Here is a 16,890-nt window from a genome sequence, read left to right on the forward strand (position 1 = left end):
ACATTTTATAACTTCAGACTGTAACGTTTATAATAATTTATTATGATTGTGAAGCCGGTTATTTAACTTTGGAAAAAAAAATAATCTGACTCACTTTGTGGGTCGACGATGAATCTAGAAAAAAATATACAAAAATTGAATTAAATCAGAGGATTTGAAGCATTATAAAATAATGTCATTTTTTATTTTTGTGAACAAGTAACATCAAACGTCTAATTGGATTACAATGGCGGCTATGTCCCCGTCTGAGGTGAGTAAAAAATAATTAAAATATTGCGTTTTCTTTAAACGATTAGCCGTCTCTACTGCTTAAATATTCAAGTAATCTCTTATTATAACTAATACTAAGACATGTGTAACAATAGTAACTATTTTACTAAGGTTTGTATTGTGACAGTTTTGCTATTAGATTTTTTGTCAGAAATTTTGATTGTATCGATGAAAATAGTGCATCAATAAGACTTTTGCGTTGAAAGTGCATATGTTTTGAGTGTTTGAGTTAAACGAAGTCGTAAATTAAACGTAACAATTATTAAAAATGGCACGTATGTGGTCGTCTGTTTTAGCGGAGATTACAGAAAGAACTCATGTCCCTGATGAAGGAACCGCCACCAGGAGTCACCGTAGACGGAGATCAGGCCAGCCAAAATCTAACACTGTAAGTTCACTATATATTTCCCTAACAATTACTATACCAGTAATTTTTCTTTAAATTAGAAATTGAAAATATGTAAACAAAATCAATTAATTTTCATTCAATTCGAACAAAGGTTCATCCATATTCAGTTACTGAATTTACGCAATATATATCCTTTGAAATCAGATATTTTTTCAATAGTGACATTCCAAGAAAGCACAATATTTGTAGGTATATTGATATAAAAGATTATGTTAGGACAGTCTTATTGGAGAAGAATTATCAACAAGGAGGCATTCCAACATTTTAAATTTCGAAATCTCAACCTTTATTTTTCTTTTACAAACTTATATGCCAGCTACATTTTAGTGAATCTAATAACTTACAAAAAGGTAACAACTTTGGTTATTGTACAAAATTGTGTGCATTTCAAATAGTATGTTTCTGTTTCATAGTTGTGTTCAAGACAGCAAATGTTTGTTTAATTAGTCAAATTGTAATGAAAATCATAGGTAAATATACCGAGGTGATGTAATATTTTAATTCCTGTTTAAACATACTCACTGAGTATAACTAAGGATTATTGTGTTCTTACACATATGTGAAGTTTTTGTGTGTTTATTTATAATACGAGTTGTTTCCTCGTAAACTGTGTGCATTTATTTTTCTTTATTGTGTGGTTTGTGGTCTACCTAGTGTCAAAATCAAAGCCACCTGAACGTCTTTCACATAGCTAAACTACTGTTATCTCAATAGGACAACAACCATAGGACTCATAGATTGTGGTGTAAAGAAAACTTTATATGTTATTCCTCGAACGTTACTATCATGGTCAAAAATAATTAGTTCTAGATATTTTAACAAACAAAACCGTTTCAGATTATTTTATTACCTCTAATCTACCAATAATTTCTTTGTTAATAGTCCCCATATAAATGGGACAATGTAAATGGTGAATCGTCATACAGTTTTGCCTACACCTATGTGTATAACAGGTGTGATATTATGCATGCATTAGTTACTAAACCTAAGTGTTAGCACACAGACAACATTTTATTATTATAACTCTAAAACAAACAGTCTAGAATGTAATGCACATTGTATAATCATATTGTTTACAAATATATTATTTGATCTACCAATTAGGCATGAATCACTGTCGTTTATTAATTAGTCATATTCATTATCTAAAGAATGGACTACTTTTAATATGTTATCTGACTGTACAGGGGAATTTACCTAGAATTTTGGTTATATTCTATTGACCTAAATAATGAATGACTGGACTTCCCACGATAATACAAATCAAATCAAAACAGAGAATTACAAGTACAGTTAGGAAAAATTCCATTCAAATACACATACATACATACATAATATCACGCCTTTTATACTTGAAGGTGTGGGCAAAAGTATATGAAATACATCTGCATTTCACCATTAAGAATGTCAGTCCAATGCTAGTCAGTGCGAGTGTATTGCCATAACAAAGTGTTTATTTGGATATTATTGTGGTGTTTGAAAGCTCAATGTTTTTATATTGTTGTCAGGTGGACAGTACACATGGAAGGCGTTCCTGGCACACTATATGAAGGCGAAAAATTTGTATTGCAGTTCAAATTCACAAACAAGTACCCATTTGACTCTCCCGAGGTGAGTTTCTTAAATTACTTATTTCATTTTATAACTTTTTATATTCTCATCTCAGACTCCACCGCTCCATCAACATCTGGGGTATGACCTCATAATTTTTATACCCTTGCCATATGCAGTACACAAAGTCGATTTTTAATTCTATATGCTTGTTTAATATTTAGAAATTATGCATGCTGCAATTTTTTTTTGTAGTTTCGACCCCAAAAGAAGATCTCGGTAATTTTTTCAGGAATAACCGAAAGTTAGGGAAAAAATAAATTAGTTTGAGTTTGTAGGTACCCATGTAATCGAAAATTATTATGTTCATACATTATTACGGGCAGCAAAAAATGTCGCAATATGATATCACAAAGGCCACCTCTGCATTACACAATTAGTAGCAATCATTAAACAACAGCCGTATCAAATATCTTCCACTGAACGTCAACTCAATTGCAATCACAGTGTCAAATTATACAGCGTCTATATTTAGAACTATTCTATCATTACTTGCCACGAGGCAGGGGAAAAACTCTATTCTTCCTTCCTTAAAGGAAAAAAGAAAAAACTCAATGTCCCTGCTGTCTGATTGACATGATTTTTATGCGCTTTACTGTATTGACGACTAATAATAAAAAAGGTTTTTTTTAAATATCTATACTAATATTATAAATGCGAAAGTAACTCTGTCTGTCTGTTTAACTCTGAATCCCGCCTAAACTACTGAACCAATTTGCATGAAATTTGGTATGGAGATATTTTGATACCCGAGAAAGGACATAGGCTACTTTTTACCCCGGGAAAATGACGCATAATGGGAAAATTAAGGTGGCGGACGAAGTCGCGGGTTACAGATAGTTTTCGATAAATAAATATAAGCTAACCTTAGAATAAGGCAAGTTTAATTTCAGTTAAATGCTAGCCGAGTACTATACAGGATTACCACCTGTAGGTATATAGATGCTATTTACTAGAAGTAATTAAATTACCATATTATTATTTATTATTCAGATTTTCACTAACAACTTAACTACTTAATTAGTCCACTTAGATGGGGCGACCAGAATAGATATCATTAAATACTTGTTAACTGTTTAAATGACGTTTATAAAAGGACAATTTCTTAAGATTATTTTTCCTGTATTGTTTTCTTCTTATCGTATGGTTAGTGGTCACCCTAGTATCGTAGAGTTGCTTAAGCCGCTCGAAGGCCTTTAACGTGGCTTAACGACTGTCATCGTAATAGACAACAACTGGAACTGACTTTTTACGTGCCCTCCGAAGCACGGAGACGCCCAGATCAAATTGTTACGCGGTCACACATCTATGAAATTACCGCTCCAAGAGTTGCTTAACCCACTGATCGTTTACCGACCAGTTAGCGGAACTGGCTATCAGCGACTCTTCCTGAAATGTTCATCTGGAGCAACTGGTCGATCGTCGATTAGCCCAGATGATCGGGGTATAAGGAAAACAAATTCGCTTTCCTACTAATAATCTTATGTTCTTGCATCTGCAAGGAGAAGACGCAAATACATTGACAACTTTAATAAAACTTTTGTAGATAATAAAAAAATCTTAACGAGATTCTTTTGATATGCATTAATATTGTTTATGTCAATAACTTAACGCATTATATGCGTCGGGAAGTCTGACCAATATAACATTTCCGAATCAGTTGTGTTGTTAAATTAGATTAGTAACACTAAAGATTAGATTATTGCAACCGGGTTAGTGTGCAACACCGTTATCACGGTTTACTCACACGATTGTAAATAACTACTGTTCATAATTTTATGTATTGACGAAATACATAGGCTCATATCCGCTACGGGTATTGCAATTTTATAAAGGAAACTTGTGGACTAGAGCACTCCTGTAGGAACCGCAGTACGTGACATTCTATGTTTCTATTATTTTTCTCCCTTTGTCTAGTTTTTATCCGTCTGGCACCGAGTTGCTTGAACAACCTAATTCAATTTTAGTTTTCTTCTATTCTATCCAGTTTTTTAAGCAGAAAATTGTGAAATGTGTAGTGTACGAGAGGGGACCTAGACAAAATATTTCGCAATATTAAATGGAACAATACTGTATTTCACTGTATTTTGAGTTATTTGCGTATAGTCACTGTTTTTTGAGCCATTATATTATTTGCTACTCCATATAGTTCGGCATTCATGTTATACGAAACATTTCAATATTTTATCTTGAAGATGACATTTGATATGAAAAGGATATCGTTACTGATAAAATATGTAAACAAGCGGAATTGTGAAATCCAATATACGATCGTTATATGTATACCTACGTATACAAACAATTATTTCAGAGAGTTTTCCATCGACAGATAATTTTATTCGAGAATATGTGATAGAGATCTTACATCCTTATATGCTGTTGTTAATGCACTTATTGCCTTATCGCTCGTGATATGACAATTTTCTTATCCCTAAATACATTTCCTTATAGAAGACTAGGTACCGAAGTTAATTAGCACCTATACACACATAGGTACAGTTTACATACGTAAAATCACGCCTTCCTCCCATAGGGGTTGGCAGAGACAAGAGAACGCCATTTGGCGATCCTTTAAAACTTATTTTCCATCGTTCACATCCATACATGTAGTCATACAGGACCGCCTGTTACGAGCACTACCTGCACCTGACATTTCTGCTAGACATCATTGATATAATCTGTGTATGTCTTTCTAGGGAGTCTCCACCCAGCGTTATCATTTACGTCCACACAGTAAAATTTATTAACCACCTATTTTAAACCCGAATACATATTAATAGTCTGCTTTCATTTTAACATTTTTATTTGTTTTAAAATTACTCCGATATGCAAAAATGTGTCACGCTCATGGTTTAATTCAATTAGGTATTAAATTACCTTTTGCCTACAATAGGTATTTATGAGTATTCAAATGCCCCAGTTTGCGAAATAATTATGTGGTGTGACGTTTGAAAACTTGTTTAAGTGTGGAGTTGAAATAATCGTAGTAATACGAATCGTTGTTCTATTTTTGTGTGTGTCTCATCGTTAATATCGCATTCATTGGTAATTCAATACTACTTGGTGTTAGATGGAGCACCGAAAAACATACACGTGGTCCTTTCCATTGTTTATTGGTTCTTTCATTATGTCTTTTTAAGACTACATAAAATATATTTAAGAATATTATTTGACTTGGTTCCATATTCTTTCTTATTACTTTTCGTCAACACTTGTCTGTTTTGTTCAAGAGCCACAAAGGCTATACTCGAAGCTAAGTATGAGTTGAAATATGCTAGAAACCTATAAACAGTGACATTCAAGAAATCTTTTGCTTTTTTTCTATTAAAAACTCACCAATAACCTAACCCACCTCTAAAAAGGCCTCTTCCACGACCTGACCTTACTTACCCTCTACTTCCTTTTCAGCCTGTCTCTTGTGTTGAAGGTTCATATTGACCTTTTTGTAGTCTTGTCTTGTCATATCCAGTTCCAACCGAATATTCTAAGCTTTGATCTTAAAACGAATGAGTGCGCCACACTGTCTGCCTGCAGTCAACATAATATCTGTGACCGTGAACCAAAGTCCCGTTTTAAGAGAAATGTCATACGGATTACAATTTATTACAGAGAATGTTATATTTTGCACGTTTAATCTTGCTGATTCATTATGACATGTAGAATTCTAACATAGCAACCGTTTCTTATAAAGGTAACACGATGACAGGCAAAAAGCTTGCGAAAATCCTTCGGAATCCGAGAAAAATGTATCCGTCTAAACATGCATAGGTAATAATCTAAAAATGTGCACGGCTTTTGATTCAAATCATATTATTATCATACCTATATTGATATCTCTTGTATGGTATTATCTCTTTAAGTCATACTTACTATTACATAGCAATATTTATGCTAATATCATCGTTCTTACTAATATCTTATTTGTAAAATTTCCATGTCACAATGTTAGTTACCGTACTCCTCCGAAACGGCTTTACCGATTTTTACCAAATTTTTATATGCGTATTCAGTAGGACTGAGAATCGGCCAACATCTATTTTTCGTACCCCTTAGTGACACCATTTTTTTAAATTAAATGGCGAAACAACGTTTGCCGGGTCAGCTAGTTACTTATAAAAACGAAAATAACTTTTGTCTGGCTGTATATTATCTACTCTTATTACTTGCATGTATGGTTGAAAGCTCAGATGATTTCGATGACATTTGTATAGTGATGAATAAATGATTGGAGGTAAAGACTATTTTCCTTTTAAAAAGATCCATTTAGTTGGAGCCACAGGTAAAAGTTAGTTTACCTAATGTAATAAGGGACTGACATTTTATGTTTCGGTTTGAGCCCTTGAGAGCAATCGAGTCCAAGCGAAAGGAAATCGATACTAATTGAATTTTTACTTTCTACTTTCACCTTCTCAGCAAGGTGACAATTTATTCTTTCAAATAATTGTTATGTCTTTATTCTCAACGTTTCAATAATCAATCCATGGTTAGAGATAGATTTAACTCGATCGATAAGTTAAAGAACTAGTCTCAATATAACATGCGGGCTATTTCTGATGGCAATTTTCCATAAAACGCGAGTGATGGATCGAAACTGGTTTGTTAAATAAAGAATATGAATCACTTCCGCATTTTTGCCTTTTATAAGTTGCTCCTTACTTGTCAATATTATTGCAAGTGATTTATAATGTAGGTACAACTAGCACTAAATCAGGGTGCTAATTTAAAAGTAATCATCATAAATTTGATCATTACATTATAATAATAGGATGCTTTTGAGACTCGGCTTCTGCAGTCGCCTAATCCTTCAGGATCCGCTATACTCCGACAACGGTGAGCCTTGGCATGCACAATAATTTACCTAGACCATACAATAAAGTAGTTGTATCAAACGGACCATCGTTTCCTGTTGGTTCTAAATCCTAAATTTTGTGTGCCTCCGCGAACCACTATTTTTGTATACAGTGCTCCCTTTTCAGTTAGTGAACTATAGTGTAGTTTGTGAACAAAACGTTCGACTACGTTATTTCGGTTTATTCCCCAAAACAATGCATGTATTAATTTATATTAGCTTCAATAATGCGACATACATTGTCTTGTTGTACGTAATATAACTATAAATAACTGTTTACTACTTTAGATGTTTATCGAGTTGTGACGTTTCACACAAAGTATTGCCAGTTGATGTCATGAAGGCAACCTGATTAGCGTGCTAAGTAGTCGCGATGAGTATTCTTACACTCGAGATAATTGCATAGTGTGCAAACAACTTCATTATGGAATCTATTGAAATGTTTTTTCGACTCATTACTGGCCCACTGGGAAAGAGTCTCCTCCCGAACGAGGGAAGGGTTAGGCCTTAAGTCCACCAGAGTTAGCAAGCCCTCATTAAATCTTGTTAACAACTTATTCATGCAAGGTTTTATCACGATGTCTTCCTTCGCCGTTAGAGCAAGTGATTTTTTTTTCTAAAACACACGTCTTGCCTCAGGTTTGAACTGTAGACCACTTGCATGAGAGATGTCTACTTATGGCACTGGACTGGTACTGCTTCTATTGAAATGTAACATTAATTAAAAATTAAAATGAATATGGAACTTAATTCGTTTGCTTCCCTACAAGTACTAAGTGCGCGTGCACTCAGCGAACTGTTATTTGATAGTTTCAAATGCACTAGAGCGTATATTTTTAAAGCATAAAAACGCTAACACAAATTAATGTAGTGTATTTGTTTTGTCGCACTGGACAAGACTGCCATGTAGTTGAAATGATGTATATGAAGAAATATTGTATTGTTTCGCGGGATTTTTTCAATTCTATTTTAATTTGTTATGATTGTACTAAATCATGACTTCCTCGCTCATTTTTGAATTGCGCACAGCTTCCGATAATGATATCAAATTGGGATAAACCATTACTTGGAAGCTCAAATACTCCACGTGAGTCACACTCAAATTAAATGAATTGCCTTGTTATTTACGCTACATATAGAGTTCTAAGAATAGGTTGGTAATTACGAAGTTTTCTTGGTAAACCGACCATACCCCAAACCGTAAGTAGTCATGTTGTGGCGTATGAACTTTGAAGTCGCAACTAATCTATGTTGCGTACCTATCCCATATGACTTTCAACTGCTAGGAATTCATCTCTGGGCCTTCCTAGTACCCCATTATTACGAGGGATTAAATCAAATGTCTTCTTACTAACCAGACTAAGTGGCAGCTAGATTCCAGATCCAGATCTAGACTGAAACTACCAATAATCGTGTACTCCGAGAGCCATTAATTTGTTACTAAAATCTCCTTATAAACTGGGCTCTAACTAGTTAATACACTTGGAATTTTGTTGTTGGCTCGCCATCACTCTGCTTTAGAAATCTAGACAGTGGGCCAGATTGCCCAATGCCCTTATGGGCTATGAGCTAGTAGTTATCCACAGACCACAAGCTCTATGGATAGAGCTGGTGGTAAATATTCACTGAGGTCGTTGAAGAAAACAAGCCATGGTAGCGACTCTTTGTATACTATACTATACACGTGCAATAGTAGAGGTACGTTGTACGAGCTACGTAAATAAATCTAGAAGCCATATGCAATTACAGAAGTAATGCGCCGTCAATAATCCGCCGCGGTCATTACCAACTGTCAACTGTTACTAACACTGAACTAGCGCCGACCGACATCCACGCTTATTACATTTCATTATATACCCGTTATTTATTCCACTCGACCATTTATAAGTAGTATTATGCTGTATTTTCATATACTGCATCTGGGCCTGCTGTTCACGAGGTCTCAGTTCGATTATTCTCAGACCGAGGTCGAAGAATTTTGGTCTTTTTCCAATTTACTTAGACTATTCCAAATAGAATACATGGCAATAGGCTCCCCATTACATTGTCAACGAAGAAATATGTTGGAATTTCGTACACCTCTGCCAACGCCTTCTAATATTACAGGCGTGATATTACACAAGCAATACACCATAGGTTTTCCCTAGGATTGAATTGAATGGTTTCATTCACCTATTCATAGTTTTGAGCCCGTGGGAGGGTCTATTTTCATTTACCGGATACCCTAGATTCCAGTAACGGAACTACAGGGTGGCATGTACGTCAAATGTCAGAGGTCTCCGGAAGGAGGGAGCTCCCGACCTGAGGGAAACATTCTGACATAATATTTTCTATTGTTTCAAAAAAGACATAGCATAGTGTTTTAGTTTCACCAACATTTTAGTCAATTGTATTCTAGATCCGTAGGAAGGCCTATTTTCATTTAATGTTACGAACTGAAAATAAAATGTAACTTACGCCATAGTTTGCCATTAGATCAATAAAAGTAACTCATGAATAAGTAATCTAAATGGATACTGTCTTACAGACAACAGTTTATGAAACTACACTGACTCCGGTTTTTCACTATTATCCTTGCATTTGCTAATGTATTGATAAGTATACCATTGCTTATTTTTATATCAGTTTTAATGACAAACGTATAACGTTACCTTTGAGATGCACCTGCAATTTTTATATTAGAATTCTTTGCGTATTTAATCGAAATGATAGAAACGGGATCGAATATAATATTAATCTAAGATCAATATTATTCATCGTTATCCGACCGACAGGTAAATGTATTCTATTTCATCATCAGCACAATGACATTATTATATTTTTCCGCTGCAGCTTTGATCAGATTATAACCTTTCCTTCACTTGTCACTATTACTCACTACAAAATATCTAACGACAGGAAATTAACAAACAATATTAATAGAATTTCTGTGATTCTCGATCTACTAACACTCAATTTCTCAATAATCTTGATTCTTAGTTAGTTCCAGACAGTGCAGTACTTAGCGTAGACTTGCTTACGTAAACATTATCGGTGAGTCATACAAATTGTCGCTATTACATATTTACTTATACCAACCGCGTTATCATATTGTACATAAAACTACTTAATTTTCAGTTAAACAGAAAGTTATAAATATGTATTTAGTACTTACATAAATTGGATATGCAAAATTTCTTTACGCTTTCACGAATTCACGATTAAGGTGCTCGAATCTTAACAAAGTAGATACCTTACAGTTGCTAGTAGTTTAATTTTTGTTTTAATGTTGATCTGTAAAAAGACTTCAAATACGACTCATTAAGCTTTGCATTGGTTTCAAATCGCCTACTTTATATGAACAATTATTTTGGTAACATCCCTTATTGGCAATACCTAGTAAATAAACTCTAAAATCTACGTGGTACAAATCGCGAGGCTTAATAAAATATACTTACATGTACAATAATATTAAGTTATCGTCAGATCAAATAAAGCAATGATTGAAAGTTGATACCCCTTGCCACAGACAGCCGACAGATTGACTTCTAATCTTACATTACACTAATGAGATAACAAAGGTCATTGACTGCTCACACGACACATTTATTTAACCACGAGTACAATTTAGGGAAAATAATATGTGTATTAGCGGCCAGCGTCGGCATTTCCCGCTTTAAGGTATTTTTACAAAAAAAAAAGCTTTAGACTTTGAAACAGCATATCTATTAAAAATCCGCACCAAAATCCGTACTTTAAGACATCGAAAATAAATGTTGTTTTATAGTTTGCAGTGAAGAGTAGGATGAAGAAAAATCTTCTGAACGTCTAATAATATCGCACGCTTAAACCAATAGTGTCACTATCCAAAAAAATTAACTTTTCAGTACAACAAAAAGACGTTTGGGGAGGGGAATATTCTGCTTAGTGACGAAGCGGATACACGTATGTCCACGTTTCCTAACAGATAGCATTAAAAGGTCGATTTGGTAAAATTTTGGATATTGACAGTATTGAAATAAGCGTGCGATATGTCTCGTGTATTCTGCTGAAAAAATACCATATTTGTATTGTATCCATATCCTATGTTATGTTTGACAATATAATATCATAAACAGGAGTGGGAAGTCGCCCACGTTGTTGTATTACAAAAACATAGGACGATTTGTGATATCAGTTTCATATTTAACCTCCAGATAGTATAAGAACATTTTAGAGGTCCCAATATAGCCAGAACTAAAAAGGCAATACAAATAAATGGAGAAGAATTACAAATCTTGTAAACCACGTAATCGTGCAATATTCTTTGCGTAAACCAGTTACAATTGGCAGTTAACCGATGTCAGTGAGTCAGTACTGATGAGTACTGCAGTCCGGTAGTTTAAATGAAAGGAGCTGACGGCCCGTGGGCGGCAGCGCTCGAAGCATTCTCCTTCTGTACACAGCATTGTTCATAAATACTTCGCTAAATTGTACACGTGCTCACTAAAGTGTCGCTTTTATTGATTTTAAACGATCTGTTTGTAAAACTCTGATTGTATTGAGATGACTGTGAGAATTGTATTGTCTAATAATAGAATTCATTGCGATATTTGCATCTAATTTATAGTAGTTTTAACATGAAACGTGTATTTATGGTCGACAATGTGTGATAATAATAAATATTTTTTACGAGCAATTCGTAGTCGATAAGTTTTTTATGGCTAGGAACTAGACATGCTATGAGTAATTGATAGACTATGAAAAGATGTGTATAGAAGCATGAACTAACTCTTTAGAAATTAAAAAGCTCTTGTTACCACATCTAACAAATAAGGAAAGTAACATATCAATTAAATCTACCGAATAAAAATGATGAGATTTCGAAACGAAAGAAGGTTCAATGGATTCCACCTAATCTCAAACCATGTTTTCTTTCTTCAGCTAATGTTTGCTCCCCAAAGTTGTGCGGTGAAAAGATAGCCTAATCAGACGCCACAAGTGATGTTGTTTGCATATTAACTAATGTATAATTCATATTTGTTTCCAGGTAACGTTCATAGGAAACAACATACCGGTGCACCCGCACGTGTACTCAAACGGGCACATCTGCCTGTCCATACTGACGGACGACTGGTCGCCCGCGCTCTCCGTGCAGTCGGTCTGTCTGTCCATCGTGTCCATGCTCAGTAGCTGTAAGGAGAAGGTACGAACACCACACACTACTTGAAAACAACTCCAAAATAATCGACACTACCTAAAGCTGCTTTGAGGAAGTATTCCTCTTTCAACACCTACAGTTTTAATAAAAGAAGCTATAAGAAATAAGTTTAACGATTTAAATATTTTCATTATAATGTTAAAAAAAAGGTGCTGAAGGAGGAATATTTCGCACTAAGCAATGAAAAACAATATTATGAGAACGATTCGTATTGTCGTGAAAGCGCTCAGCGTAGACGTACGTGCCCTCATTTTACGTGCAACTCTGCCCTCGCGGTTTCTCTAAGTTCATTTAAGATTTAAAAAAGCGTACAAACTCCAAAAATAATTTTAGCACCATAGTAGCTAAATTAGGCTTACGAATTTGATACTTAATTTATAATAAAGTATAGTTGAAATCCTTATACAAGATTAAAATTGAAATCTAGTTTGACAGCATACCAAATAAACAATAAAAAATCGATAAAATTCTATTATAGTGTCACAAAAAATCTTAGAATGATCATAGGCTCTATAAATTAATGAGATTGTTGTTTTGTTTTTCAGAAACGGCCACCGGACAACTCATTTTATGTAAAAACATGCAACAAAAATCCTAAGAAAACGAAATGGTGGTATCATGGTGAGTTTAAATACATATTTACTTGTTTTGTTACATAACTCTGCCTGCTTCTTAAAATGCCCAATTGACTGTCTCCGTGGCGCAGTGGTTTAGGTCACCACGCCGCTACCATTGCGTCGAGAGGTCTTGGGTTCGATTCCCACACGGAACAATTATTTGTGCGATCCACAAATAATTGTTTCGGGTCCGATTGTACTTTGTGTCCGTTGTTTGTATGTTTTTAAAAGTCTCTGCGACACAAGAGCAATTCTTAGTGCGGGAGATGTCTTTTAAAAAACAAAGACCTTAACGTAATGCAATATGTAAAAATAAAAAGTGCAAATCATTATCTCAGCATGGCTTTAAGATAATATCATAGTCCACCGTACAAAATATAACAAGGTATAAAATCAGAGTGATATAATCAAAAGTTAATCGCTATCAAATCAATGACCTTGACACACAAACAACGTTAATTATGTTGACAATGCTAAGAATACACGCGTTATCACATTTAAATATAAAATAGTTCAATGCCAATACAATTGACTATTGTTTTATATCGTCCATTGTGATACGTGATACATTTCTACTTATACACGTAAATAAAGTTCAGAATCGATCCAGATGTTTCTAGCTAAGATACTAGAGTTTGCAAGATAACAGATAATAGCAGTGTGCCTGTGTCAATTTAAGACAGTATAGGAAATTATTGAATTGCTAATAACTCGTATCTATACTAATATTAAACAGCTGAAGAGTTTGTTTGTTTGTTTGTTTGTTTGAACGCGCTAATCTCAGAAACTACTGGTCCGATTTGAAAAATTCTTTCAATGTTAGGTAGCCTATATTTATCGAGGAATGCTATATATCATCACGCTACGACCAATAGGAGCCGAGATCAAAAAATTTTACAACAACGAAGTTGCGGGAGTCAGCTAGTGTATAATAAGCTTACACAGAGTTCTTTGCTCGTTGTTTATTTATCTGAAACTTTCTGTCGTTCCCCGTTTCCGTAGAAAAGTCGCTCATTCGCCCAACGCAAACTTGTGAAGGCGTGGCGATATTACTAAGAATAAATCAATTTAAGATAAACCATAATCCGCCTTACGCACTAGCGGTTAATTAGGCGGTTACACTTTAAGAATGCAACTGCTCCCGCAGTTAACTGTTAAGACATGTGGATTAAAACAACATATTCTGTCAATACAGAAACTTAAAAAGTGATTAGTGAGGTAACAAAGTCTTAATCTGCAAAGTGTTTCTCTTTTTTATATTTGCTTCTTACCTATATGTCGGAAAAATTTTTTTTTTTTCACTAAAGCAACTGTTTTCCTTATATTTTTGCATAGTAATGATTGTTGTGTCTGCATTCGATGTATAATCTTTGCAGATAAAGCGACATTACTATCTTGATGTGCAATCAAACTAAATAACATAAGAAAGTGCACACAAAATGTAATCTACAGTACAAACTTATTTGAACAATTACTAAAAAAATATTTTCACAGTAACCATAATATGTTTTTTTAATTTCAAGTTCAATAATCTTTGTTTAATTTTGTTAAAGAAACTACTAGACTCTTATTTTCACTGCGTCTTTAGGAATGGGTCAAAGACCTTTGCCAAAAAATCTTATTTTAAGAATAGTAGCAACAGTACACAAAGAATGTGATGTTAATAATTTTGATTTTACAGTCAACTACAAAATTGCACCTTATTTTATCTGGCCAGCATAGTACAGGGTGTTCAGTCTCTTCCTCTCTAATTTAGTACAAAACTAACTCTCATATTGTTTATTCCAGATGACTCCGTCTAACAAATACACCGCGTCGCTGTATCGAGCATGGACGATAAATCTCAGTATGTGTTAAGTGTTATAACTATACGGTATGTTAATGTAAAATGTTATGTACATAATGACGTGGTGTGCGACTCTGTGGCGGGGTGCTGGCCGCGTGCCAGGCGCGGACACGGCGCGGACATCGGCGGGGCTTAGACGGCGGCGGGGCGCGGACATGACGCAGACATCATGTGGAGGTCTAAACAGCGCAGACATGACACGGTGTGGGCGTGGCCACAGCGTGCACGGACATGAACGTAGCGAAGACGGACACGGATACAATATGCCCGCGGCATGCAGCGGGTATGAACACAGCGCGGTCAGGCCCGCGCCGCGTCCCGGCAGCTGGCGGCGAAATTCACGAGTACACGGAACGCTATCCTGTTGAAGACTTGGGTAAAAAGTACAATATTATATTTTGGCAAATTGTCCAGTACGTTTGACACGTGAACGGTTCATTGTCTGTGGTTTATCTTGTATGATTTGATGATTGTATGGTATGTGCGCCAAGTGACGACGTTTCTATACAAAACTCGACTTTACTGCTCGAAATCAAATTACAATACCAAAAATAAAATTGTTGACGTTAAAATTACTTTTTAATTGTCGATTAATCGAAATCATTCCATAAATTTTGCATGAAAATATACTGATATATTGTTCATTGAAATTAAAGTTTTCAATATATGTATAGAAACGTCGCACCCAGGTGACCTCTAGAAGTTTACCCGATTGTTCAATTCTATAGCTATGTATGAGATGTTATAGCTAGCACTTGTAAACTACATACACTATATTTATGTAACATCGGCTAAATTTTTAAATAAAACTGTTTCATGCTTTTTAAGTACATTTTGCACATATCAAGCGACCAATTTGTGAATTTTTGCACTTTTTCAGTGTATGTAGTTGATGAGTTTTACGCAAAAAAATACTACAGGTGGTTCTCTTTACAATAAATATCTATTCAAGAAAACAAATACTTGAAAGTATCATAAATATGAAAAATCTCGTCAATAAACCAGACATCATCGTCATGCCACACAACCTCAATATTGCTCTAATTTTTATCTATTGATTTGGTTTTCAACTCGTGACAAGGCCCAATGAGAATCACCTTAGTGCACAAGTGAACTCGTAAAGTGCTAGCTATAAAGAAGACCAACAAGAGATAGTTTTGTCAGTGCTAAATTAAACATACATTGTAAGTAGAGTAATAGGATATGAAATGTACCGCGTATTGGTCTGTTCGGCCCAACAGTCATACTTTGTTTAATTGTATATAATTTGTAATTTTTACTTTTATTGTGATTTTACCAAGCTGATTGCAGGTTTAACACGCTAATTCAATGTTTAACTGGATTATAGTTTCGCTTTAAGCCTGTTCGTGTATTGCTTTATATTATTATTTACATTGAGGCTACGCAAGCACTTATTCGAAACGAAATCACTAAAATATACATCCTCAACTAATTATGAATTTTAGTCACTGTTCATAATATGTTCACTTTTTAATTAGCCTGTTCAATGGTTTTAATATATTTTGTGATTATCAAATGCAATAAATTTTCAATTCAGTTTTATATTGTAGATACAAGTTGTTCAGGGTGGTGATGAGCGTCGGTTTTGTATGAAATATTATTTTGGTCGAGTGTTTCATTGGATCGTATGTAACGTATACTCGCCACATTAAGCGATACTCGATGTCAATATGTCCTTTGTATTGTAACATTGTCGCTCTCCTCGGGTGACACCGGGTGGACGTTCAATGCATGCAACTAGTCTTACACACAGAGTATTTTCAAGTGTTCTTGTTTAAACAAATTATTAGATATTCGAAATTGTCCAAAACGATCCCATTAATTTTTTTGCAATTTTGTACCGGTGCTATTTCGATTTCATAAAATTTTTCATTATTGTCAAATGAGTATTTTCATATTATGAGAATGGCAACATTCGCGTTAGGATAGCAACACATTCCTGTATTATTAGATGGAAATTTTTTGATGATGTGTACCTTTGATTTACTGAAATGCATTATAATTGTGTATTATGAAACAACCTGCTTAATTTATTGAAATAAAAATATAGTTAAACATGCGCCCGACTTTTTATTCAACTTTTTACAA

General features: G+C 34.5%; 1 protein-coding gene across 2 annotated transcripts; it reads left to right on the top strand.

Annotated features, from left to right (window-relative positions):
• Nucleotides 1-116: 116 nt before the first annotated feature.
• On the top strand, nt 117-16,861 carry LOC142978135 (ubiquitin-conjugating enzyme E2 W). Of its 2 annotated transcripts, none has more exons than XM_076122443.1 (6): nt 117-250; nt 567-658; nt 2,188-2,290; nt 12,148-12,303; nt 12,864-12,939; nt 14,724-16,861. In XM_076122443.1, the coding sequence occupies exons 1-6, from the start codon at nt 227-229 to the stop codon at nt 14,735-14,737; spliced, it is 465 nt and encodes a 154-aa protein (XP_075978558.1). In that variant the 5' UTR covers nt 117-226; the 3' UTR covers nt 14,738-16,861. The 2 variants fall into 2 exon arrangements, with proteins under 2 accessions (XP_075978558.1, XP_075978557.1); XM_076122442.1 differs by lacking the exon at nt 117-250 and adding an exon at nt 257-381.
• The last annotated feature ends 29 nt before the right edge of the window (nt 16,862-16,890 follow it).

The sequence above is a fragment of the Anticarsia gemmatalis genome, chromosome 14, assembly GCF_050436995.1.
Source record: "Anticarsia gemmatalis isolate Benzon Research Colony breed Stoneville strain chromosome 14, ilAntGemm2 primary, whole genome shotgun sequence".
NCBI classification, from domain to species: domain Eukaryota; kingdom Metazoa; phylum Arthropoda; class Insecta; order Lepidoptera; family Erebidae; genus Anticarsia; species Anticarsia gemmatalis.